Source organism: Bufo gargarizans, chromosome 4 (assembly GCF_014858855.1).
Source record: "Bufo gargarizans isolate SCDJY-AF-19 chromosome 4, ASM1485885v1, whole genome shotgun sequence".
NCBI classification, from domain to species: Eukaryota; Metazoa; Chordata; class Amphibia; order Anura; family Bufonidae; genus Bufo; species Bufo gargarizans.
This window is the reverse complement of record NC_058083.1, coordinates 451,549,905-451,574,674: the sequence shown is the minus strand read 5'-3', so window position 1 is coordinate 451,574,674 and position 24,770 is coordinate 451,549,905. Positions and strand designations below refer to the sequence as shown.

Below are 24,770 nucleotides of genomic sequence, written 5' to 3'. Positions count from 1 at the left end.
TCTCTGGCAATGCTTTTAAGGCTATGGGCACCTTCTGGGGCAATTTTTTTTAATTATGGCATTGTACGCATTTTGGCCATTTAGAGTATCTTAGCTTCAGTTTTGGGCCTCTTGCACACGACCATATTTTTGGTTTGTGTCCAATCCGCATTTTTTTTTGAAGATCAAATACGGACCCATTAATTTCTATGGGGTGGCAAAAAACGGGCACAGCAAACGGATGTCATCCATGTGCTGTCTGCATCTGTGCAGCTGTTCCACAAATTTATAAAACAAGCCCTTTTCTTGTTCAATTTGCAGACAAGAATAGCTATTTATATAACAGGGACCAAGGAGTATGGGATGCCCATGGTCAGTATTCGAACTTTGGAAATCCATGGTTTGCCATCTGCAAAATATATATTGTCAGGTGCATGTAGCTATACACTGAGTACCTATCACATTACCGCTCAATGTTTACCCCTCATCTCTGAACCCCTGACAGCTCATAAAAACTCATTTAAAGACAACCTGTCACATTGAACATGGTATCTAAGCTGAAGGTAGCAGGTTCTAGAGCAGGAGGAGCTGAACAGATTTATATATAGTTTTATGGGACAAGATTCAGTCAAACTGAATCTGTCATCAACTTTAGGCCGAATGCACACGGCCGTGTTCCGCGGCCGAGAGCGGTCCGTGGTGTGCCGGGCTGGATTCTGTTCAGAGCAGGAGCGCAACCAATGACTTTGTGCGCTCCTGCTCTGAACAGGAATCCAGCCCGGCATACCACAGACCTCTCTCGGCCGCGGAACACGGCCGTGTGCATTCGGCCTTATGCTGAGCTCACTGAGGACAGCATAAAATAGTGACAGAAATGCTGATGTCAGCGGTGTGTCACTCATGAGCTAAAAGTAAGTGGTTGCTGAGAACCAGCATCATAATCATTGCAGCCCAGGCCCTGAAAAGAGTCAAATCTACCTGAGAAGAGTCCTGGTTATTCATAATCCCCTGCTCTCCCCGCCCATCTGCTGATGATTGGCAGTTCTCTCCTAGAGAGAAAGGGAGAAAACTCGGTAGAAGCCTGTCAATCATCAGCAGGTGGGTGAGGAGAGCAAGAATTTATGAATAACCAGGACTCTTCTGAGGTGGCCGTGACTCTTTTCCAGTCCCAGTCTGCAATGGTTGTGATGTTGGTTCTCGGCAACCACTTACTTTTAACTTATAAATGACAGATCCTCTGAAATCAACTCCCCTGTCTCTACTTTATGCTGCTGTTAGTATGGGCAGCATAAAGTTGATGACAGGTTCCGTTTAGGTGGGTTCTCCGTAAATTAAGAAAATAAAAATAATGAAATATTACTTTATTATAAATATATTTCCAAATACCTTTCATTAGTTATGAGGGCTCGTTTAGTCTAGGGAGCAGTCATCAGGAGAAATAAAATGGCCGCCATCCTTCCTCTCTGTACTTCATGTCTCCATTCCTCCATAGACTGAGCTGAAGATCTTATCAGCTGTATTCAGGACCATAATCCCTTACAAGCAGAGCACAGAGGAGGATGACTCAGTGCTCTGAAGTAACTTGTCTTTCTGTGTGATTAGAACAGGTTTTGTGTGTACTAATAGGACAGCGGCCATTTTATTTCTCCTAATGATTGCTCCCTAGACAAAACAAGCTCTTATAACTAATGAAAGGTATTTGGGAATATATTTATAACAAAGTAATATTTAGGTATTTTTATTTTTGTTAATTCCTGGAGAGCCCCTTTAAAGAAAATGACTGGTAATGCATTTAGTTAGCTTAGGGTAATTTAGCCTTTAGAATCACTTTTAGTAGATGTAGGAAACAGTGAAAAGCTCTATGGCACTATTCAGTAAAAGTCAAATGTGTTGGAAGGAATATATTTTTCTCTGAAAATGCCCAAAGTTGTAGGACTGCTGTGTACATGTTAGGCTATAGTCATATCTGTGCCTAGCCCTCTGGTAATAACAAAAGTCATATGCTTGATCTATTGTATCATGCATACAAACATTGCCCAATGGACCCCATTGATTTATACTTGGGTCTGTAGGAGTTCTATGGAGTTTCCAGCATTGTGACATCAAGAATGGGACTACTGCAATATTCTTGCTGTCAAAAGTGATTGATATGAACCCCAGACAGAGTGTCTCAATTCACATGAGTGCATTTACTTAACCTTCTGTTATAAAGTATGTGCAGCCTCCAAATAGTTTTTAAAACTACTTAGAATATTATAAAATAATAAAAGAAGCCGTGCTTTTGTGGCATGTGGGGGCTGGAGAAGGTAGAGCCAGGGCCAGAGTCAGCTGTAGCCTTTAGGTAACGCCCCTCATGGTTGCCGGCTTTCCCTCTCTCCAATGCATGCAACAGTGAAAATGGAGGTGCACCAGAATGTTACACTGTTTCCCAGATGGTGCTATAATACAATGTGATGCAACTCTTGAATAATGTACAGGAAACAGATCAGTTAACTAACTTAAAGGTTATGAACATCTATAGCGGCATTTTTTTTTTTTATGATTGCATTTTTTTTCATTTTAGGCGAAAAATCTTTTTTCAATTGGTGTTTATTAAAAGTTCTCAGCAGATTTTGTTCTACAGGGTTACGTTTCCGCCTATCTGCAGAGTATCTTAACTTCAGTTTCACAATGGGCTATCATGTTGCTGCTCTAGTGGTTGGATGTATAGCCCTTATCTCTGAACCCCTGACAGCTTATAAACATTCATTATCGCTAAATTCAAATTGATAACAATATGGCTTTGTGGTAAAACGGCTAGAATCGGAGTTACCCCCAGCTCTGGCCATTACAGCAGGGCTCCTGTGACAATTACAATATGAAGCAAGAATATGTTGCGAGACTAGCCTAACTGAGGCAATAAAAACGTTAAACTTACCCATTATCTTTTTTCAGAACATCGCTTGAGGGTCCATTGACGACACGTGCAGAATCCATCTTATCTATGGATTCACTGCTTGTTTTTTTGGATCTCTTCTGGATAGTTTTCCTTAAAAAACAACAACATTAAAAACATTAAAAGATGGTCACTATCAGTAGCGTAGCTAGAAATGACTGGGCCCCACAGCAAATTTTTCAATGGGGTCCCCCTCCCCCAGTAATTTTTTTCACAACCGCTTCCTTTCATGCCGCCCCCATTCCTGTGGCTAGTAAAGATCGCTCTCTCAGACCAGGGCCGGCAGCTGTTCCATCCGTTTTATACACTGTCTATAATGTCACTGTATATCATTTCATTGTGTAATACTGTTGAGGGGGCCCGGACCAAATCTTTTAGTGCTCCTCCTGGATGGGCCCCTTTTGGGTCAGGGCCCCAAAGCAGCCGCTTTCCCTGCTTCCCCTATAGCTATGCCCCTGGTCACTATTTGCTACATCTAAGGGGTTAAATGGCCCGGATCAACATTATCTAGAGTTCTAGCCTTTGCAATGAAACCTATCAGCTATAGCGCTGGGCTCCCCATGGTGACCGTGTGGGCACAGGAGAGCGAATGATGTACAAGTATTCCATTCTACAGCAAATATATCCTGCAAATGAAGTATGACATTTGCACTAAGGGACAAAAAGATGTCAGGGACCCGCTTCTATGTACAAAAAGGGGCCCCTGAAGTGAACAGCAAGCAGTTGTGATTAAGTTCCAGAAACAGCTAAGCATTGGCTCAGTTCTTTATGAAAGACAGATTTCATTTTATTTTTTTCAAACAAGTCAGTGGCAGCAGGATGTAATGGGACTCTCCTCAAAAACAGAGGAGACCCGATATGCCATCAATGTCCCAGATGGGACAACCCCTTTAATCTTACCCATTATTTCTTTTCAGACCATGACTTGAGGATTCATCGTCACTACTTGTAGAATGTATCTACATCAGTGGATTTTCTTCTTGTTTTTTTGGGGCCCTTTTGAAAAGTTTTCCTAAAACAAAAAAGAGTAAGAGCATGAAATAGTAAATTAGGCTTTAGGACTCATCCAAATTGTAAATTACTGTGCATGGAGCTGCCTGGGCACTGTCTGTATGTACAAAATGCTTGTAAGTGAAATATTTCCATATACAGTCAGGTCCATAAATATTGGGACATCGACACAATTGTAACATTTTTGGCTCTATACACCACCACAATGGATTTGAAATGAAACAAACAATATGTGCTTTAACTGCAGACTGTCAGCTTTAATTTGAGGGTATTTACATCCAAATCAGGTGAACTGTGTAGGCTGTTCCGCGAGAGGCTGCCGTAATAAAACTACGACATGTCCGACATTTGTTCCGGCAGCCTCTCGCCGTGCCTCCTCCGGGAACTCCGCCCCGCCCCCATTATAGTCAATGGGGACGGAGCGGCAGTCCGGGGGCACACGGTCACTAGTGGCAGGACGGATCCGACAGGCTGTTCACCCGACGGAACAGCCTGCCGGAGGTCCGTGCCGCTAGTGTGAAAGTAGCCTTAAGGAGTTAAAACAGATTACAATAGGATACCTCTCCTGTTACATCCTAATGCTAATGACTACTCTAGTAAAAAACTAAATAAAGTGACTTTTCAACATGATGCAAGAGTGTGTTGTGAACTTAGCCTTACTGAGGTGGGAAAAACTTTAACCTTTGGCTAGTTTTACACTAGCGTCATTTGTTCTAGCAGAGAACAGCCTGCTGGAGCTCTGTGGATCCTGCAATGTCCACCAGCTCCATTGACTATAATTGGATGCGGCAGAGATGTGGGTGCTACCTGGTAAATATGCTGGGATTTGGCAGAACAAATACCGCTGCACACAGACCATTACTTGAAAATCTATATACACCATATGCAGATTGTATCTTTTCAGTGGATTTACTATTTGCTTTTTTGGAGCCCCTTTGAGAACCTTACTTAAAAAAGTAAGAGTAAAGTAGGTAAAACCCTTTATTGTACCAGACACTGTGTCAAAGGGCTTTAAATGGTCAGTAACTTATCACACAACTATGTATAAAACAAACATAATTGTGTAATACTGTGTGTTTTATCATTGAGAAATGTCTAGTTCTCCTGTTAGTAGCTGTTTAAAGGGGTTATCCCAAAAAAATGCCAAAATCAGGCATACTATAGTACATGGTAATCTTGTTTTAACAAATCTAGAACCAGCCCTGTACCTAACATGGATCCAAAGATCTCCCCATTCATTGCTCTGCTAGATTTATATCAAGCTGGAGAGCTTAACCCCTTAGGGACCGGGCTCATTTTCACCTTAAGGACCAGGCAATTTTTTGCAAATCTGACCAGTGTCACTTTATGTGGTGATAACTTTAAAACGCTTTGACTTATCCAGGCCATTCTGAGATTGTTTTTTTTTTTAAACTTATGCCCCTGATTCTGTCATTTACAGAAACACCCCATATGTGGTCGTAAACCGCTGTACAGGCACACGGCAGGGCGCACAAGGAAAAGAATGCCATGCGGTTTTTGGAAGGCAGATTTTGCTGGACTGGTTTTTTAACACCATGTCCCATTTGAAGCCCCCCTGATGCACCCCTAGAGTAGAAACTCCAAAAAAGTGAACCCATTTTAGAAACTACGGGATAGGATGGCAGTTTTGTTGGTACTAGTGTAGGGTACATATGATTTTTGGTTGCCCTATATTACACTTTTTGTGAGGCAAGGTAACAAGAAATAGCTGTTTTGGCACAGTTTTTTTTTTGGTTATTTACAAAATTCATCTGACAGGTTAGAGCATGTGGTATTTTTATAGACCAGGTTGTCACGGATGCGGCGATACCTAATATGTATACTATTTTTTTATTTATGTAAGTTTTAGGGCTCATGCACACAACAGTATTTTGCGTTCAGTATACTGGCCGTTTTTTTTAGTTCAGTATGCGGTACAAATACTGAACCATTCATTTCAATGGTTCAGCAAAAAATACTGAAGTGTCTCTGTGTGCATTCCGTATCAGTATTTCCGTATTTCCGTACCGTGAAAAGATAGAACATGTCCTATTCTTGTCCGCAAATCAAGGTGCTTGGCTCCATTCAAGTCAATGGGTCCGTAAAAAAAAACGGAACACATACAGAAATGCATCCGTATGTCTTCTGTATCCGTTCCGTTTTTGCTGAACCATCTATGTTATGCCCAGCCCAATTTATTTCTATGTAATTACTGTATTCTGTATATGGCATACGGAAAAACGGAACAACAGAACGGAAAAACAGAACGGAAAAACGGAAAGGAAACAGAACCACAACGGAAACAAAAAACGGAACAACGGATCCGTAAAAAACGGACTGCAAAACACTGAAAAAGCCATACAGTCGTGTGCATGAGCCCTTACACAATGATTTCATTTTTGAAACAAAAAAAATATCATGTTTTAGTGTCTCCATAGTCTGAGAGCCATAGTTTTTTCAGTTTTTGGGCGATTATCTTAGTTAGGGTCTCATTTTTTGCAGGATGAGATGATGGTTTGATTGGCACTATTTGGGGTGCATATGACTTTTTGATCGCTTGCTATTACACTTTTTGTGATGTAAGGTGACAAAAATGACTTAGTGGTTAGGTCATGTGATATTTTTATAGAGCAGGTTATTATGGACGCAGCAATACCTAATATGTATACATTTTTTTTATTTATGTAAGTTTTACACAACAGCTTTTTTAAAACAAATAAAATTATGTTTTAGTGTCTCCATATTCTGAGCCATAGTTTTTTTATTTTTTGGGCTCATTTTTTGCAGGATGAGGTGACGGTTAGATTGGTACTATTTTGGTGGGAATACGCCTTCTTGATCGCTTGCTGTTGTACTTTTGTGATGTAAGATGACAAAAAAATGGTTTATTTAGCACAGGTTTTTTTTGTTTTTTTTACGGTGTTCATCTGAGAGGTTAGTTCATGTGATATGTTTATAGAGCCTTTTGATACGGACTTGGTGATACCTGATATGTCAACTTTTTTTTTTCCCCTAATCTTTACCAATTTTTTTTTAACTTTATTTGGGGAAAATGACATTTCTGTTTATTTTTACTTGAAACTTTATTTTTTCAACGTTTTTTTCACTTTATTTTATGTACCACTTTGGGACTTCAACTTTTGGGGGTCTAATCCTTTGCAATGCATTCCAGGCCGGAAGCTGTATTACTCATACAGCTTCCGGCCTGTGAGATCCAGGGGGCTGGATCTCACAGGCTCGTCACCGAAAGGCAGCGCCGATGCCTCAGGAAGGCATTGCACTGCCTTCCATGCCATCGGGTCCCCCCTACAGCCCCACACTGACCCGATGGCACCGCTGACCGCCACATGTAAAAGCCGCAAACCGCAGGTCTGAATTGACCTGCGGTTTGCGGCAATCGCACACATGGGGGGGGTCAAGGGACCCCCCCGCGCATTGACCCAAGGTGCCCACTCAATGATTTGAGCAGGCACCGAGTTCCGATCACTGCCCGCCGGGCGGCGGTGATAGGAAATACATAGGACGTACAGGTATGCCCTGTGTCCTTAAGTACCGGGACATCAGGGCGTACCTGTACGCCCTATGTCCGGAACAGGTTAAGGGGAGTGTCTTTTCTGCTGCAGCTAAGGGGGATTGTCTAAGCTCTCCATATCACAACTCAAGAGGTAGTTGAAGGATGTAACTGAGCATGTGCGGCCATCCCAGTGAGCAGGACAAATAAATAAGGAAAAGAACAAACAGCAGGTGGCGATATACAGATACATTGTATTGAATTTTTAATTACATGCAATTACAAAAGTATTCAGATCCCGGTGCTGTTTTGAAAACTGTAGAATATTTTTCGTGGGACAACCCCTTTAACAGCTCCCCCTGCCCATTGCTAATTCCTTTTCACTTTGAGAAATGCCCCTTATCCTTCTTAATTCAGGACTGGACCATCTGTGCAGGAGGATCATATTAAATATGTCAATTTAGGTCTATGAAGAGGAAGGGGGGGGGGGGGTGATTAGAAATGAGTGACAGAGACAGCCAGAGAGACTGCACAGCTACATAGGAAGCGCTTCATTCACAAAAATACAGTTACTTCTCTGTAATGTCTTGCATTATCCTAGCGATGCTTCCGAGTGACCGAGGCAGTTAGGAAAGAGATTTCCCTAATTTTTCTACTTTCTGTGTGTGCAGTGGATGGCAGCTAGTCTCCACCCACCATGTCTTACTGCAATCCAAATATTCCACAAGCACAGAGGAAAACTGCTAACAAAATGCCAGGTCAAGACATATAATGGCCAGAAATAGTGTTATTCCTCATGTACACACACTGCACTACTGATTAATGCAAAGTTGATTGAAAGCTCAGTGCCACTTTAAGGAAAATATCTCTATATATACAGCATCTAGTGAAGAATGTCACAATTTATATTCTAGATGTAGAAAAAAATGTATTCATTATACTGATATGCAGCCCATTAAACTCTGCCACTGGCATGGGTCAATATGAGTTCGTAAATGGCAGGCCAATAGGCCATTGTTAGCCCTCCAACTGCCATAGAACCCCACTGATACCCTGCAATTGTGTCTCAAGGGGGCCAGTGGGAGTGTAAATAACTCTGATGAACCCCTTAGGCCCCTTTCACTCTTGCGTGAGTTGAAGGCATTGCACCCGCACTGAATACCGACCCATTCATTTCTATGGGGCTGTTCACATGATCGTGGGGCTATGGGGCTGTTTCTATGGGGCTGTTTCACATCACTTATGCGTTGCGTGAAAATCGCAGCATGCTCTATTTTGTGCATTTTTCACGTAACGCAGGCCCTATAGAAATGAATGGGGTTGCGTGAAAATCGCAAGCATGCGCAAGCAATTGCGGATGCGGTGCGATTTTCACGCACGGTTGCTAGGAGACGATCGGGATGGAGACCTGATCATTATTATTTTCCCTTATAACATGGTTATAAGGGAAAATAATAGCATTCTGAATATAGAATGCATAGTAAAATAGCACTGACCAAACACGCGAGTGCAAAACGCATTACAATGTTTTGCACTTGCGCGGAAAAAACGCGGGTGTTCCCGCAACGCACCCGCACATTTTCCCGCAACGCCCGTCTGAAAGAGGCCTTAGGCCTCTTTCACACGAGCGTGTCCGGATAAGGTCCGGATGCATTGCGGCAAACCCGCGCGAGTAGGTACGCAATTGCAGTCAGTTTTGACTGCGATTGCGTTCCGTTGTTCAGTTTTTATCGCGCGGGTGCAATGCGTTTTGCACGCGCGTGATAAAAAACTGAATGTGGTACCCAGACCCGAACTTCTTCACAGAAGATTGTATTATTTCCCCTGCATTCTGAATTAAGAATGCTATTAATTTCCCTTATAACCATGTTATAAGGGGAAATAATAATGATCGGGTCCCCATCCCGATCGTCACCTAGCAACCGTGCGTGAAAATCACGCAACCCCATTAATTTCTATGGGGCCTGCGTTATGTGAAAAACGCACAAAGAGGAGCATGCTGCGATTTTCACACAACGCACAAGTGATGCGTGAAAATCACCGCTCATGTGCACAGCCCCATAGAAATGAATGGGTCGGTATTCAGTGCGGGTGCAATGCGTTCAACTCACGCATCGCATCCGCGCGGAATACTCGCCCATGTGAAAGGGGCATTAGAGCTGCGGTCATTTTCACCCCATTTATTGGGTTAAACTGCTGGGACAGGAATTATCGCCAGTTCTGGCCATTACAGTGGGTCCTAGCTGTCAGTTACAATGCGGGTACACTAACAAGATGAAATACATATAGATCATTTTGTGTTAAGAACCACATTTTCAACTCAGTGCAAAAATGTGTTGTGGGCTTAGCTTGAGGCAAGAAAAGCTTTAACCTTACCCATTATCTTTTTTCAGACCATTGCTTGATGGACCATCGTCACCACTTGCAGAATGTAGCTCATCAGTGGATTCACTACTCGGTTTCTTTGAGTGCTTTTGGACATTGTTCCTAAAAAAGAGTAAAAACATTATAAAATAGATATGTATGTGCAGATCTCTTTACTATGCCATAGATGTTCTTTGCTGTTCTGTTAGTGTAGAAGTAGTCCTGATCTAGCACCCCCAACAAGTCTGCAAAGTTGGTGGATTACAGGGAAATTAGTTCAGTGATAACACTGCCGCAGCAAGATACTTTGATAGAAGGGAGAATGTCTGCTCTGGTCTATTCAGCAGGTGAATAAAAATGCAGGGCAAGTCAGTAGCAAGCTCTCATCTGACCAGAGCACCTTCTTCTACATGTTTGCTATGTCCCCTATATGGCTTGTTGCAAACTGCAAAAGGGACTTCTTATGGCTTTCTTTCAAAACTGGCTTTCTTCTTACCACTCGTCCATAAAGGCCAGATTTGTGGAGTACATGACTAAAAGTCCTGTGAACAGATTATCCCAGCTAAGCTGTGGATCTCTGCTGCTCCTCCAGAGTGATCATGAGCCTCTTGACTGCTTCTCTGATTAGTGCTCCCCTTGCCTGGGCTGTCAGTGTAGGTGGACGGCCATGTCTTGGTAGGTTTTGCCGTTGTGCCATACTCCTTCCATTTTCAGATGATGGCTTGAACAGTGCTCCATGAGATGTTCAGAGCAGACCTCACCCTGCTATACCCTTCTCCACAACTTTATCCCTGACCTGTCTGGTGTGTTCCTTTGTTTTCATGATGCTGTTTGATCACTAATGTTCACTAACAAACCTCTAAGGCCTTCACAGAACAGCTGTAGTTATACTGAGAATAAATCACACACAGGTGGACTCTACTAATTAGGTGACTTTTGAAGGCAATTGGTCACAATAGATTTATTAAAAATGTTGAAAACCATGTATCATTTTCTTTTCACTTCAGACATGCTACTTTGTGTTGGTCTATCACATAAACTCCCAATAAAATGCATGCAACATTAAAAATGTGGAAAAGTTCAAGGGGTGTGAATACTTTTTCAAGGCACTGTATGTTTTATTGGGCAATCTGGCACAAAAAATAGGATCGTCGAGCAGTGTGTTGTCTTCCAGATGCTCAATTTTGACATTTTGTGGATTGGGTTCATAGATTACTGGGACGGTCTGGTAAAGACCCAGAAGTCATGGGGCACATTGGCAAGAATGACAAGGTTATCATTTGGAGAATGGTTCTTAAAAGTGATTTTGGGGAGGGAGGTAAACAAATGCTTTAAGAATTGGTCTAAGAAGGGGGGGGGCTTGAGGTCCAGGAAAATTGGGCTATCTTCTCTTTCAGAAGTTAAGAGATACATATAACTAGATTTTAGCACTTACCATGAAATCTGTTTCTCTCCCGTTCATTAGGGGACACAGTCTTGACCTTGGGTATAGCTATTGACACTAGGAGGTGACACTAAGCAAAAAAAGTTTTAGCTCCTCCTCTCAGCTATATCCCTCCTGCAGACACTGAACTAATCAGTTTGTACAAAAGCAGTAGGAGCAGCCAGGAGAAGCCAACAGCCAATTATAAAAAGGAAGAAAACCGGAAATGGGTCATCCTGAGGAACCAGAAGGACCCATCTAGGAGAACCAGTAATGTAAATACAGGGTGGAAGAGAAACAGATTTTACGGTAAGTACAAAAATCTAGTTTTCTCACCCGTATCATTGGGGGACACAGTCTGGACCTTGGGACGTTCCAGAGCAGTCACCAGGGTGGGTCATAAAACAAGAAGCCATCCTGCCAATCCGAGGACTGCTTTCTGCAAAACTCTACGCCGCAAGTAGATCACTGCAAATGGTGCACCACACTAATATGCAACTGACAATACAAGGCTAAACCCTCACAGTGATGTTAAAAAATGAGATTTTAGCCAATATATTCCTGTCAGGAACATATCGGAGCCCGCGCACCCCGCCAAGATATCTCAGTGTAGCGTGGGACCTACCGCTAACCTACCTATAGTGTGTGAACACTGTCCGATAGGTGCCAAGGTCCGACCCACAGCCAAACTCTCACATACCTCCAAAGTAAGATCACTAATACAATGGGTGTAGGAAGGAGGCTGCGAGCCCCACCTATGGCAGGCCATGTGACACAGGCTACCAGGTGCACTACAATGTTACCAACGATAAGCGTCCGCACATTCAATGCATATCAAGAAAAATCTGAGAATAGAGTGGCCTTACTGGGAGGAAATGCTCAAACCCCAAATACTGTAGCGTATTTATAACCGCTACACTGAGATACCTTGGCGGGGTGCGCGGGCTTCAATATGTTTCTGACAGGAATATATTGGCTAAAATCTCATTTTTAAACATCAGTGTGAGGGTTAAGCCTTGTATGGTCAGTTGAATATTAGGGTCCATTCACACGTCCGCAAAATGGATCTGCATCCGTTCCGCAATTTTGCGGAACTGGTGCAGACCCATTCATTTTCAATGGGGCCGGAATGTTCTGTCCGCATCCACATTTGCGGATCCGCACTTCCGCATCCGTGCTTCCGTTTCCGCAAAAAAATAGAACATGTCCTATTCTTGTCCGCAATTGCGGACAAGAACAGGCATATTCTATTGGTGCCGGCAATGTGCGGTCCGCAAAATGCGGAATGCACATTGCCGCTTTCCGTGTTTTGCGGATCCGTGGCTCTGTGTATCCGCAAAACACATTGCGGACGTGTGAATGGAGCCTTAGTGTGGTGCACCATTTTCAGTGATCTATTTACTCTTATTTTAATCCACACATAATTTCATCTTGTGTAGGATGTTTTTGTGGTACATGTGGTCCGCTGCCCTCCATTGTATGCATTTTTTCTGGGGATTGCCTTTAGCAACGGATCACATGTGGAGGATCTGCTCCCCCGGTTATAAATACGCTACAGTATTTGGCGTTTGAGAATTTCCTCCCAGTAAGGCCAATCTATTCTGTGATTTTTCTTGATATGCATTGAATGTGCAGACGCTTATCATTGGTAACATTCTAGTGCACCTGGTAGCCTGTGTCACATGGCCTGCCATAGGTGGGGCTCGCAGCCTCCTCCCTCCTCCCATTTTATTAGTGATCTTACTTTGGCGGTATGTGGGAGTTTGGCTGTGAGTCGGACCTTGGTACCTATCAGACACTGGTCACACACTATAGGTAGGTTAGTGGTAGGTCCCGCGCTACACTGAGATACCTTGGCAGGGTGCGCGGGCTCCAATATCTTCCTGACAGGAATATATTGTCTAAAATCTCATTTTTTTACATCAGTGTGAGGGTTTAGCCTTGTATTGTCAGTTGCATATTAGTGTGGTGCACCATTTGCAGTGATCTATTTACTCTTATATTTTCATCCACACATTATTTCATCTTGTGTAGGATGTTTTTGTGGTACATGTGGTCCGCTGCCGGCATCCTCCATTGTATGCATTTTTGCTGGGGATTGCCGTTAGCAATGGATCAAATATGGAGGATCTGCTCCCCCAGTCATAAATACGCTACAGTATTTGGGGTTTGAGCAAAACTCTACGCCCCAGAGAAGTGTCAAAAGATGCAAAGGTGTGCACTTGGAAAAGTGTGCCCAGACACCAGGCAGCCGCCCTGCACTCCTGAAGGGCCGAAGCCCCATGATGTACTGCCCAACCATTGCCCGAGCAAAATGAGCAGTAACCCAGAAGGGTGGAGCCCGTCCACTGATGCAGTATGCTTCCACCATGGCCAAACAAATCCATCGCTAGATCCGACACCCTACATATGGCAACTACTTGCCCTACGAAAGAGAAGTAGAAAAGGTTGATGCGGCTCAGAAGGGAACCAGCATCTAGGGGTGACAACAAGGACAGTACGACTGGGGAGCCATGCAAACAATACACATATGCAAACTGAATAAGTGCATACCCAAAACCACATGGAGGCAATGCTGATGCTGTCACCGTAGTAGAAGGTAGAGGCAATGCACTACCTGTAAAGGCTCGAAGCCCACGCCCTAGAAATCATCAGGTTATACCATGCACCGAAAGCCATACTAATACCCACAAGAAGAGAGCAAACCCATACATATAAAGGCCTATCGCACCTGATGATGGCAGAACATGAGCACAGTGCCACCTGTGATAAGGAAATGTAGGCACAATCACAGCTACATTATAACTAGCAAGAAGGTGTCACCCCTAGAAGGGGGACAATGAACAGAAATACTCCCCCTGGGAAGGAGTCCCACAGTAGAGGCACGGAACAAAAGTAGCCATAAAATCTATGGCCAGCGCAAGGCTGCCTCATAGGGGGAGGCCATAGCCCAACTATGGTTTCCATGACCAGAGGAGAGGCTCCCCCTGAGAATTAGGACAAACAGCAGTAAACACCCCGAATATGGTGCTAGCGCCATCCTCCACTTGAGAATCAAGGAAAGTGACAAGCAGTGCATCTGTTCCACCTACTGACAGAGAATGGATGTCGATCGTATTGAGTCCACAGCCTGTCAGCTACCGTCCCACCTAAGAAAGACGTAAAATGCGACAGAGCATCACTCCGCTGACTGAAGAGGGAAACCCGACACAATGTATCGGGTACACGGGTAGTGTAAGCACTACTGGTTGTGCAACTACTCCACCAATAGAAGGAGGGTAATGCTACCAAATCTGCACTATGCAATTGTGGTGCCTCTAATCCACCTATAGAAGGGGGAAAACCGAAAGGATAGATGACAACCAGTATTAGTGCTATTACTCCGCCTGCAGAGGGGTAATGCAACAGGACGTATGGTATCCAGCGGAAGTGCAGTTATCCACCCAATGAAGGAGGGTAATGCAATAGCCTGTATAGGAACCAGTGGTAGAGCAACTACACTATACAAAGTAATACCACAAAATGTATGCTGGAGGAAGCATAGCATCCAGTGATAGTGCAACTACTCCGCCATGGAAGGAGGGTAGTGCTACAGGACTTCTGGTATCCTGTGGTGGTGTAAATAGTCCACCTATGGAAGGAGAACATTGCTACCTGATGTACAGTAGCCCACGGAAGGTGCCAATACTCTGCCTAAGAAATGTGCAAACGCTCTGTCCTTTAAAAAAGGAGGGTAATGCTACCGGCCGAACGGCACCTAATGGAATTGCAATTACTCCACCCATGGGAGGAGGGTAAAGCTACCGGCTGTACTGTGTCCAGAGTTAGTGGCACTACTCTGCCTATGGAAAGAGAATAATGGAACGGACTGTACAGTACCCCATGGAAGTGCTATTACCCTGTCTATGGAAGAAGGGTAATGGTACAGGCTATACAGTACCCAATGGAAGTGCAAGTACTCCACCTAAGAAGGAAGTGTAACGCTACTGACTATATGGTATCCAGTGCAAATGCAAATTACTCCGCCTATTAAAGGAGTGTAATGCAACAGGCAGTACAGCATCCAAAGTAAGTGCAATTACTCCACCTATAGAAGGAGGGTGATGCTATAAGCTGCACGGTATCTGGTGCAAAAGCAATTACTCCGGCTTATGGAAGGAGGCAATACTAAAGGCAGTACAGCATCGAGTGTAAGTGCAATTACTTCACCTATGGAAGGAGAGTAATGCTATAAGCTGCCCAGTATCCAGTGCAAGTGCAATTACTCCACCTATGGAAGGAGGTAATGCTACAGGCAGTACCGCATCCAGTGTAAGTGCAGTTACTCTGCCTTTTATGGAAGGAGGGTAATGCTACAGGCTGCACGGTATCCATTGTAGGTGCAATTACACCGCCTATGGAAGGAGGTAATACTAAAGGCAGTACAGCATCGAGTGTAAGTGCAATTACTCCACCTCTGGAAGGAGAGTAATGCTATAAGCTGCCCAGTATCCAGTGCAAAAAGGCCAATAATACAAACGCCAATAATTGAACAAAATATAAAACAATGTGTGGAAACATACAAAAACTCCTAAAAATTAGAGCCACACAAATGACAATACAAGAAAACCTCTTTATTAAATCATCCAAAAAGGACATCATATACATAACCATAAGCAATAATGATAAAACCTTGCGAAAAGTGCTATGAAATTAAAGAAAGCCCTCCCCACATAAACTGGAGTCAATAGGGTAAATATGCTGCCCCCAATGGTGGCTGTAAATAACACGGTTTAACACAATGTTCCAAATACAGTATATGCCAACAGGCTGAATGAGCCACATAGAAAATAACATCCCGATCTACCAATTAAACAGTATATTAAGCAGCCAGCAGTAGGGGAGACAGTAATTATGCCACACCGCTAATATGCAATCAGTATATCAATACCATGATGTTATCATATGTTATAATATGTTCAATGAGAGATATGAAGCTGACGTACGTTTCGCAGAAGAAGAAGCGCGTCTGCGAAACGTACGTCGGGTCTGGGCTCTCCTTACACTGGTTCGTATAGTTGTGTTTTGATCTATTGTGTGCCCTGCTATGGCTTCAGTATTGCTGCATGTTTTTCAGGGGTAGATTGGTGATTGTGCTGACTACATGGTGTGTTCTTATACCATGTGCATCTCCCACTTGGGATTTATGATACTTCCATTATTGGAATGTCAGCTTCATATTTCCCACTGAACACATGTTATAATGTATGATAAGATAATGGTATTGATATACTGACTGCATATTAGCGGTGTGGCATATTTACTGTCTCCCCTACTGCTGGCTGCTTAATATACTGTTTAATTGGGGGATCGTGGTGTTATTTTCCATTTCATAGCACTTTTCGCAAGGTTTTATCTTTATTGCTTATGATTATGCATATGATGTCCTTTTTGGATGATTTAAAAGATGTATTCTTGTATTGTCATTTGTGTGGCTCTAAATATTTAGGAGGCTGTACGGTATCCAGTGCAAGTGCAGTTATTCCGCCTATTGTGGAAGGAGGGTAATGCTACAGGGTGCACGGCATCCAGAGCACGTGCAATTACTCCGCCTATGGAAGAAGGGCCTATGGAAGGAGGGTAATGCTACAGGGTGCACGGCATCCAGAGCACGTGCAATTACTCCGCCTATGGAAGAAGGGCCTATGGAAGGAGGGTAATGCTACAGGGTGCACGGCATCCAGAGCACGTGCAATTACTCCGCCTATGGAAGAAGGGCCTATGGAAGGAGGGTAATGCTACAGGGTGCACGGCATCCAGAGCACGTGCAATTACTCCGCCTATGGAAGAAGGGCCTATGGAAGGAGGGTAATGCTACAGGGTGCACGGCATCCAGAGCACGTGCAATTACTCCGCCGATGGAAGAAGGGCCTATGGAAGGAGGGTAATGCTACAGGGTGCACGGCATCCAGAGCACGTGCAATTACTCCGCCGATGGAACAAGGGCCTATGGAAGGAGGGTATGCTACCATGTAACTACTTTGCTTATAGAAAGAAGGCAAGCTACAGGGAGTGCGGTATACAGCGGTAGCGCCCGTATTCCACTTGCGATATAGGACGTATGCATCCAGCAGTAGGGTAAAGAAATTCAGCCTACAGAATTGCATGGGAACTAGGTTCAGACAGACCAAATAGCTCCAAGGGTTAATAATATATAAATATATAGACTTTTTTTTATAAACACCTCAATTCTAACCAAACAGACCTAAGGGAACTGCACCCACATCTATCTGTACTAATAACCAGCGCTGCAAACCTCAGCAGAGAGCCCAGAAGCACTTTCCCCAGCACAGTAGCACTGAGGCAAGGAAGGGGTTAAGCAGAACGCAGGGGCGGAGCTTATTGGCAGGTTGGACTCTCATCAACAACACATCCTGCTTAGCTTCCAAATGCACGTGCAGGTTAATCACCAGATTACTAGGGCATTTTTCTTAGGAAACAACCTAATAACACACTGAGCCATTAGAGAAAGTCTGGGAATAAGCAGAAGTCTCGGGGAAGGGACACCTGCTGAAACTGAGGCCTCAGGTGGAGGTAAGTAGGCCTCCATGGGGATCTTCACATAAAAAAACCTGAGGAGGGGGAGGGAGGAGGAATGGGGGCCTTGGGGACTGAGAAAATACTCACCCATCTGGCGTTTTCTGCCCCCCTGGCTCTAGCTTCGGTGTGTTACCCCTTGGTGAGGGTAGCTACACCGGGAACAAAGGGGACTTTGGCAGAGACCGGACCTGGTGACCCGAAAGCTGGCGGGAGACAGAGGTTTTTACAGGAACCTCTGGTGCTCCTTGCCTTCTGGAGACCGGGAACGTGCAGCAGGCTTGGGGACCCCCTGGACTCCCGTCTCCTGGGTGGGAACGCAGGCAGATTGGAGACTGCCCTCAGCCCAGCTAAAGGAAAGAAAAAGAGAAAAATTAAAAGAAAAAATAGGGAGGTCTGCCTCCTACGGACACTAAGCTAAAACTGATTAGTTCAGTGTCTGCAGGAGGGATGTAGCTGAGAGGAGGAGCTGACACTTTCTTTGCTTAGTGTCGCCTCCTAGTGGCAATAGTTATACCCAAGGTCAAGACTGTGTCCCCCAATGATACAGATGAGAAAAATGGGTTTCCATCTCTAAAAGTCACTTGTCTCACTGCCTGTATTGAACGGTTAAAAAAAATAAAAATCTTTATTGATGATCCTTATGCGTGTTACATGTAGCTTTATGATTGCTACTTTGTATCACATAGTCTCCGGGATATCGCCCCTCAGCATTTGCCTTTCAGCTTGGCAGTAGTTAATCAGCTCTCTCTACTGCTAGGGAGCACTACAAGCTTAAAGGGAACCTGTCACCAGTTTTATGGTGTCCTAACTAAGGGCAACATAAATAAGTGACTGATTCTCTTAGCAAAATGCTGGGTCACTTTCTTTAATTGACCCAGTCAATCTGCCAACATCTTGCATTGAAAAGCTCCAGCTGATAATGATGAGTCATGAATATTTATGAGCTCCTGACTCTCCCCACCTACCGGCTGCAGATTGACAGTTATTTTCCATATGAATCAGCAGCAGGTGGGCAGGGGAGTGGCTATAGCTGTTAATTAAATAAACGCTGGACTCAATGACATCACGCCGGACTTGAATCAGCTCATTAGCATGCGGCATGCGGCATCTTTGTGTGTACATTATGAGGTAACCATCTGTCACACCAGTAAGTGAATACATCTCTTTTTCAGTAGATAATGATTGTATATAATTAGTTAGATTATAATCAAATATTCACACTTTAGTGTCCCGGCAGCCATGGTAACCACTCTAAAAAAGCTAAACGTCGTATCCGGCAATGCGGCGAAACGACGTTTAGCTTAAGGCCGGATCTGGATCAATGCCTTTCAATGGGCATTCATTCCGGATCCGGCCTTGCGGCAAGTCTTCAGTTTTTTTGGCCGGAGCAAAAAGTGCAGCATGCTGCGGTATTTTCTCCGGCCAAAAAACGTTCCGTTCCGGAACTGAAGACATCCTGATGCATCCTGAACGGATTTCACTCCATTCAGAATGCATTAGGATAATCCTGATCAGGATTCTTCCGGCATAGAGCCCCGACGACGGAACTCTATGCCGGAAGACAATAACGCAGGTGTAAAAGAGCTCTAAAACAAAAAAGGCAGAGTGGAAGGGAAAAAATTATGTAAAAACTGATAAAGGCAGCAAAGTTGAAGACTGAGAGGTTGATTGCCATTCTAAATCTAACCCTAAATGTCCTTTAATCATTTAAACAGTAAAAACTGTTAAAACTGTGTAGGCTGTTTACTAAGGCTACTTTCACACTTGCGGCAGTGGAATCCGGCGGGCAGTTCCGTCGTCGGAACTGCCCGCCGAATCCGCCGATCTGCCGCTGACTGAAAGCATTTGAGAGACGGATCCGGATGCGGATCCGTCTCACAAATGCATTGCAAGGACGGATCTGTCTCTCCGCTTGTCATGCGGACCGACGGATCCGTCTTGTACATTTTTTCACATTTTTACCGATCTGCGCATGCCAGAACGACGGATCCGGCATTCCGGTATTCTGAAGGCAAGTCTTCAGTTTTTTTCGCCGGAGAGAAAACCGTAGCATGCTGCGGTTTTCTCTTTTGCCTGATCAGTCAAAACAACTGAACTAAAGACATCCTGATGCATCTTGAACGGATTGCTCTCCATTCAGAATGCATAGGGATAAAACTGATCAGTTGTTTTCCGGTATAGCGCCCCTAGGATGGAACTCAGTGCCGGAAAAGTAAAACGCTAGTGTGAAAGTACCCTAAGTGATGATTGGTGTCGGACCCTTACCAATCAGATGCAGATGACAGGTCATCAGTAGAAAAGTCTCGGAAAACCCCTTTAAAGCTTTGTACAAAACAGAGCTCTAACATAAGAGGGTGCACGATCCTTTAGGACAGGTTATGTAAATTGACTTTAATGAATTGAAAAAAGGTAGCATGAAATATATTGTGAATTCTAATGAAAAAGGGACATATTCAGTAAGTATTTACCTTATCACATAAAATGCTGAAGAAGCAATGAAAATAAACAGGATGGCACTTATGGTCACAATGCCAGCTACACTTCCTGTACTTAGGCCAAAGGTATGGGGCTGCGGTATAGCAATAACCACAGGTTTTCCAAATATTGAACCCAGCTGGATTTGAAGTGTGGATTTGTTGTCGGTCAGCTTTCTAGAAAAGGAGAAAATGAACATAGATCAGGCATGTCAGTGAAACGAGAGCTGTTTCGGTGAGAGCAGATGGTGTGGCTGGCCGGATGCTGCCAAGCCATGCCCACTTGCAGTGACCAAAATCACGCAGCCATTAGCTGCCGTCAGTGGCGGTAACTCAATCAAAGGAAAGCGCCGGTTGAGTCGTAAATTAATATTCACAGATACAGCCCAGGTACAGCAGGGTACTGCAGCGTAAGGGCCACATGTGGAGGGTCTGCTCTGCATTTTGCTGCAGATTTTGATACAAAATAATGCAGATTTTTAGCAGTAAAATGCAAAAGGAGAAATCCACGGTGGAAATCCATAGCATAAATTGACATGATGCGTAATTCAAGATCTGCAACATGTCACATTCTGTCAGATTTCAGTGTGGAAACTTTCTGCATAAACTATGGTACAAAGTCTGTACAGTCACAATTCAAAGTTGGCCATCGTAGCTCTCTTTCCCATGTTTGAACATGGCTATGGTGGCTCTCTTTCCTGTGTCTAAAGGGGTGTGCAGCCGTTACCTATTCATGACCTATCCTCAGAAAAGGTCATCAATATATGATTGTGAGGGGTCCAAATCCAGGCACCCCCGCCAATCAGCTGTTTGAAGAGGATAGGTCATCATTATGTATAGGCTGCACAACCCCTTTAATGGATTGCATTTGCTTTGTGGCTAAGCTGCTGCATTATATTAAAGGGGTTGTCCGGGATTTTTCTATTGATAACCTATCCTGAGGAGAAGGCGCGCCCAGTTGTGCACGTGCCGTCTCTCTTCCTGTTCACCGCTGCTGTGTATGGCAAAGACCATAGACAGCAGCAGCGGACAGGAAGAGAGATGGCACCTGTACACTGAGTGCGCCGTCTCCTCATACAGCTGATCGGTGGGGGTGCCGGGTGTTGGAACCCCACCGATCTGATACTGAAGACCTATCCTGAGGATAGGTCATCAATAGTAAAAGCTCGGACAACCTCTCTAACCCACAGCTTTGTAATTTCAGTGCCTAATTATTCGGATTTCTGCTTGCCGGTTTTGCAGAGCTGGGTCCTGTGTAAGCATGCATTCTGAAGCCTTAGATTTGGACCTGGGCTTACCTCCTGACATCTGATTTTATAAATGACCCCTAATAGTATTCCCCATAATAGAGCAATTGTAGAGCAACTTTAGGCCCTTTAACACTGCCCGACATTCATACCATTTGAAGGTGCCGCCAATTACCCCATGGACCAGCGAAACACTGAATTATCGGGTAATTGATCGCTGGCACAGTCACCTAAAATTATTGTTTGCCGGCAGTCGATCGTAATGTCAAAACAGCCGCTGATTCTGTATTGGGATGAGCGTTGGCATTAGTGATTGCTCCTCCCCATACTGTGGAGGAGATTGCTGCATGTAACCTCCACTGACGAGCAGGCAATTGCCGGGAAGAAACGCTTCCTTCCCAATAATCATCTGCTGCATTGAGCCTTTATTTTCATAGCTCTTCATCATACCGTTACTCTTTTGTTACCATTCATCCTGTCAGAGGCGTGTTCACCTACGCAGTCTAGCGCTGTCAGCTCTAATTGGACAGTTTCAGACTGTGCAGGGACACCCCCTCTAAATGGCTACAGAATTGTCATATTATGGGGAATACAACCAGTGTTTTTGCTGGATCCGGCAGGGATCAGCAAAAATGTTTCCGTTACTGATAATACAACCATCCGCATCTGTCATGGACTCCATTGAAAGTCAATGTGAGACAGATCTGTTTTCTATTGTGTCAGATAGTGTCAGAGTTAAATGGATCCGTTCCCATTGACTTGCATTGTGAGTCATGACCGATCTGTCTTGCTCCTCATCCTATGACAGAAAAAAAACCACAGCATGCTGCGGTTTGCTCTCCGGTATGAGAACGCAACCAAACGGAATGTAATGCATTTTGGAGCACTCCGTTCTGTTCAGTTAAGTTTTGCCCCAATTGACAATGAATGGGGACAAAACGAAAGCATTTTTTTTCCGGTATTGAGACCCTATGACTGATTGAGACCTCAATACCGGAAAATAGAAACGTTAGTGTGAAAGTAGCCTAACACAGACTATAATTTGAGATCAGTCTTTTTCATTGCCACTGAATAATACCTGATAATGTCTTGGTAACTCTCACCGGCAGCTTCAAACTTAATTTCTGTATCTTGCTCATCTTTGGGATCTGAATCAACGCTGATGTTTGTAACCTTGTTCTGCAGTGCATCCTCCAAGACCCTGTAATTGGTAACATTTAGAACTAACATTATATCACAGGCATTCACTATTAATAAAGGTACCGTATGTTATAAATTGTGCAGATCCAATTGTCCTGTAAGGTGCTGGAAAACTGAATCCACCCAGAAAAAGTTCCCCTGAGAGGGTGAGCGTGCTACCACTCTGATACCTCCACTCCAAGGTCCCTACTTCCTCCGAACAGGCAGAGTGGTCCCTTGGAGACAGGAGGGGCGCTGTGACTCTAGCAGAAAAATGCTGGTACCCCCCGACGTAACTCTGCATATTGTGCAGAACTTTACAAATCAGAGGGCACATGAGCAGATCAAACCAGACATCAGAGTAACAAAACGAACCAACAACTCAAACAATAGGAGCGATGGTCCTGCTGCAATGAGCTTACAATTTAGCCCTTTCGGTCCATGTGGAAAATCCAGATCCCTCCGCATATAGATTTATTTTTGTTCCGCATCCAATCCTCATTTTTTGCAGATCGGATGCGGACCCAGGCTTGGACTGGCCCACAGGGGTACAGGGGAATCCCCTGGTGGGCCCCTGAGCAAGGTGGGCCCCTAGTCCCCCACCCCCTGCACAAGTGGCACATAACACAGTAGACTTACTGCACTACATACATAGATTCGATGTACAGCACCTCAACCAGCCTGTGTTCATATAAAAAAAAAATATGTTAAATTATTTATTATATTCGAATGTATCCGTACGGTGGGCCCCCAAAATAAATTTTACTGGTGGGCCCTAGGTACCCCAGTCCGACACTGTGCGGACCCATTCATTTCAATGGGGGCAGCAAAAGATGGCAAGGATTAAAAAAAAAAACATTTTAAAATCTCCCCAGGACAAATCCTCTTCTTCACCCAGGCAGTCCATCTGAGCTGATGCTCTCCCTTGCCCTGCACTGTATTGGTCAGGGCAAGGGCTTTTTTGTTTACATTTTTACACTGCTAGGCAGAAGCTTCCCCCTAGCAGTGTTGCCAGTGACATCACTGGCACTAATGGACGGGCTTTAGCGCTGCCCTAACCGTTTTACAGGCTAGGGAAGCACTAAAGCCTGCCCATTAGTGCCAGTGACGTCACCGGGAACACTGCTAGGCAGAAACCTCCGCCTAGCAGAGACCCGGTACATCACCAAATCTGCAGAAAAAAGCGCAGGGCAAAGGAAAGTATCAGCTCAGACGGACTGCCTGGGTGAAGAAAGGGATACGTCTGGGTTGAACTCATAACCTGAACAACCCCTTTAAGTGATTCCCTGGACACAGGGGCATAACAACCGAGACCCAGCGGGGGGAGGGGCCCGCTGCACTCACATGTAATGGGAGTGCTCTGATGGAGCCTGGCAAGAAGTACAGTGACAAGGCCGGGCCCCATCAGAGCGCTCTTCAAACATGTATAATATGCGCCCTGGCACAGAGGCAAGGAGGGGGGGGGGGGGCGCACACTCACCCAGCAGTTCTTGTCATTGCCGGGTTATTGTCTCCAGAGTAAAGCAGGGAGTCCTCTCTGCTCCCTGCTTCACTTTCTGAGTTCCGGCGCTCCACCTGCAGGCCACACATGGCGTTGCTGGCTGTGGGAGCAGCGCTGAAAGCTCAGTAATCGGCCTCCAGCACAACCAGTAGCGCGAAATCAGTGTGGGAGCGCGTCATCAAGGAAGAAGGTAAGTATGTGGTTTTTTTCCATAAAGTTACAGACTAGAGTGAGGGGGCACAAAAGTCTGGAATAACTACTGTGAAGGGGCACCTAATCTACCATAACTACTGTGAGGGGGCACATATGTGGGCATAACTACTATGAGGGGGCATACAGTATATGAAGGCATAAATACTGTGAGGGGGTACATAATCTGACATAACTACTGTGAGGGGGCACATATCTGGCCATAACCACTGTGAGGGGGCACAGCACATATCTGGCATATCTACTGTGAGGGGGCACATATCTGGGCATATCTACTGTGAGGGGGCACATATCTGGGCATAACTACTGTGAGGGGGGAACATATCTTGTATAACTGCTGTGAGGGGACACAAAAGT

At 44.5% G+C, this 24,770-nt stretch overlaps 1 protein-coding gene across 2 annotated transcripts in view; it reads right to left on the bottom strand.

Annotated features, from left to right (window-relative positions):
• Nucleotides 1-2,911: 2,911 nt before the first annotated feature.
• The window catches only part of LOC122934218 (protocadherin Fat 4-like), a 140,326-nt gene continuing 118,467 nt past the window's right edge, over nucleotides 2,912-24,770 (bottom strand). For both annotated transcript variants that reach the window (XM_044289521.1, XM_044289519.1), the window contains exons 33-37: nucleotides 22,602-22,724; nucleotides 20,271-20,453; nucleotides 9,813-9,923; nucleotides 3,815-3,926; nucleotides 2,912-3,007 (exon numbers count right to left, since the gene is read on the bottom strand). In XM_044289521.1, the coding sequence (XP_044145456.1) occupies nucleotides 3,857-3,926; nucleotides 9,813-9,923; nucleotides 20,271-20,453; nucleotides 22,602-22,724 (487 nt within the window). In that variant the 3' untranslated portion in view covers nucleotides 2,912-3,007; nucleotides 3,815-3,856. The remainder of the gene's footprint in view (nucleotides 3,008-3,814; nucleotides 3,927-9,812; nucleotides 9,924-20,270; nucleotides 20,454-22,601; nucleotides 22,725-24,770) is intronic.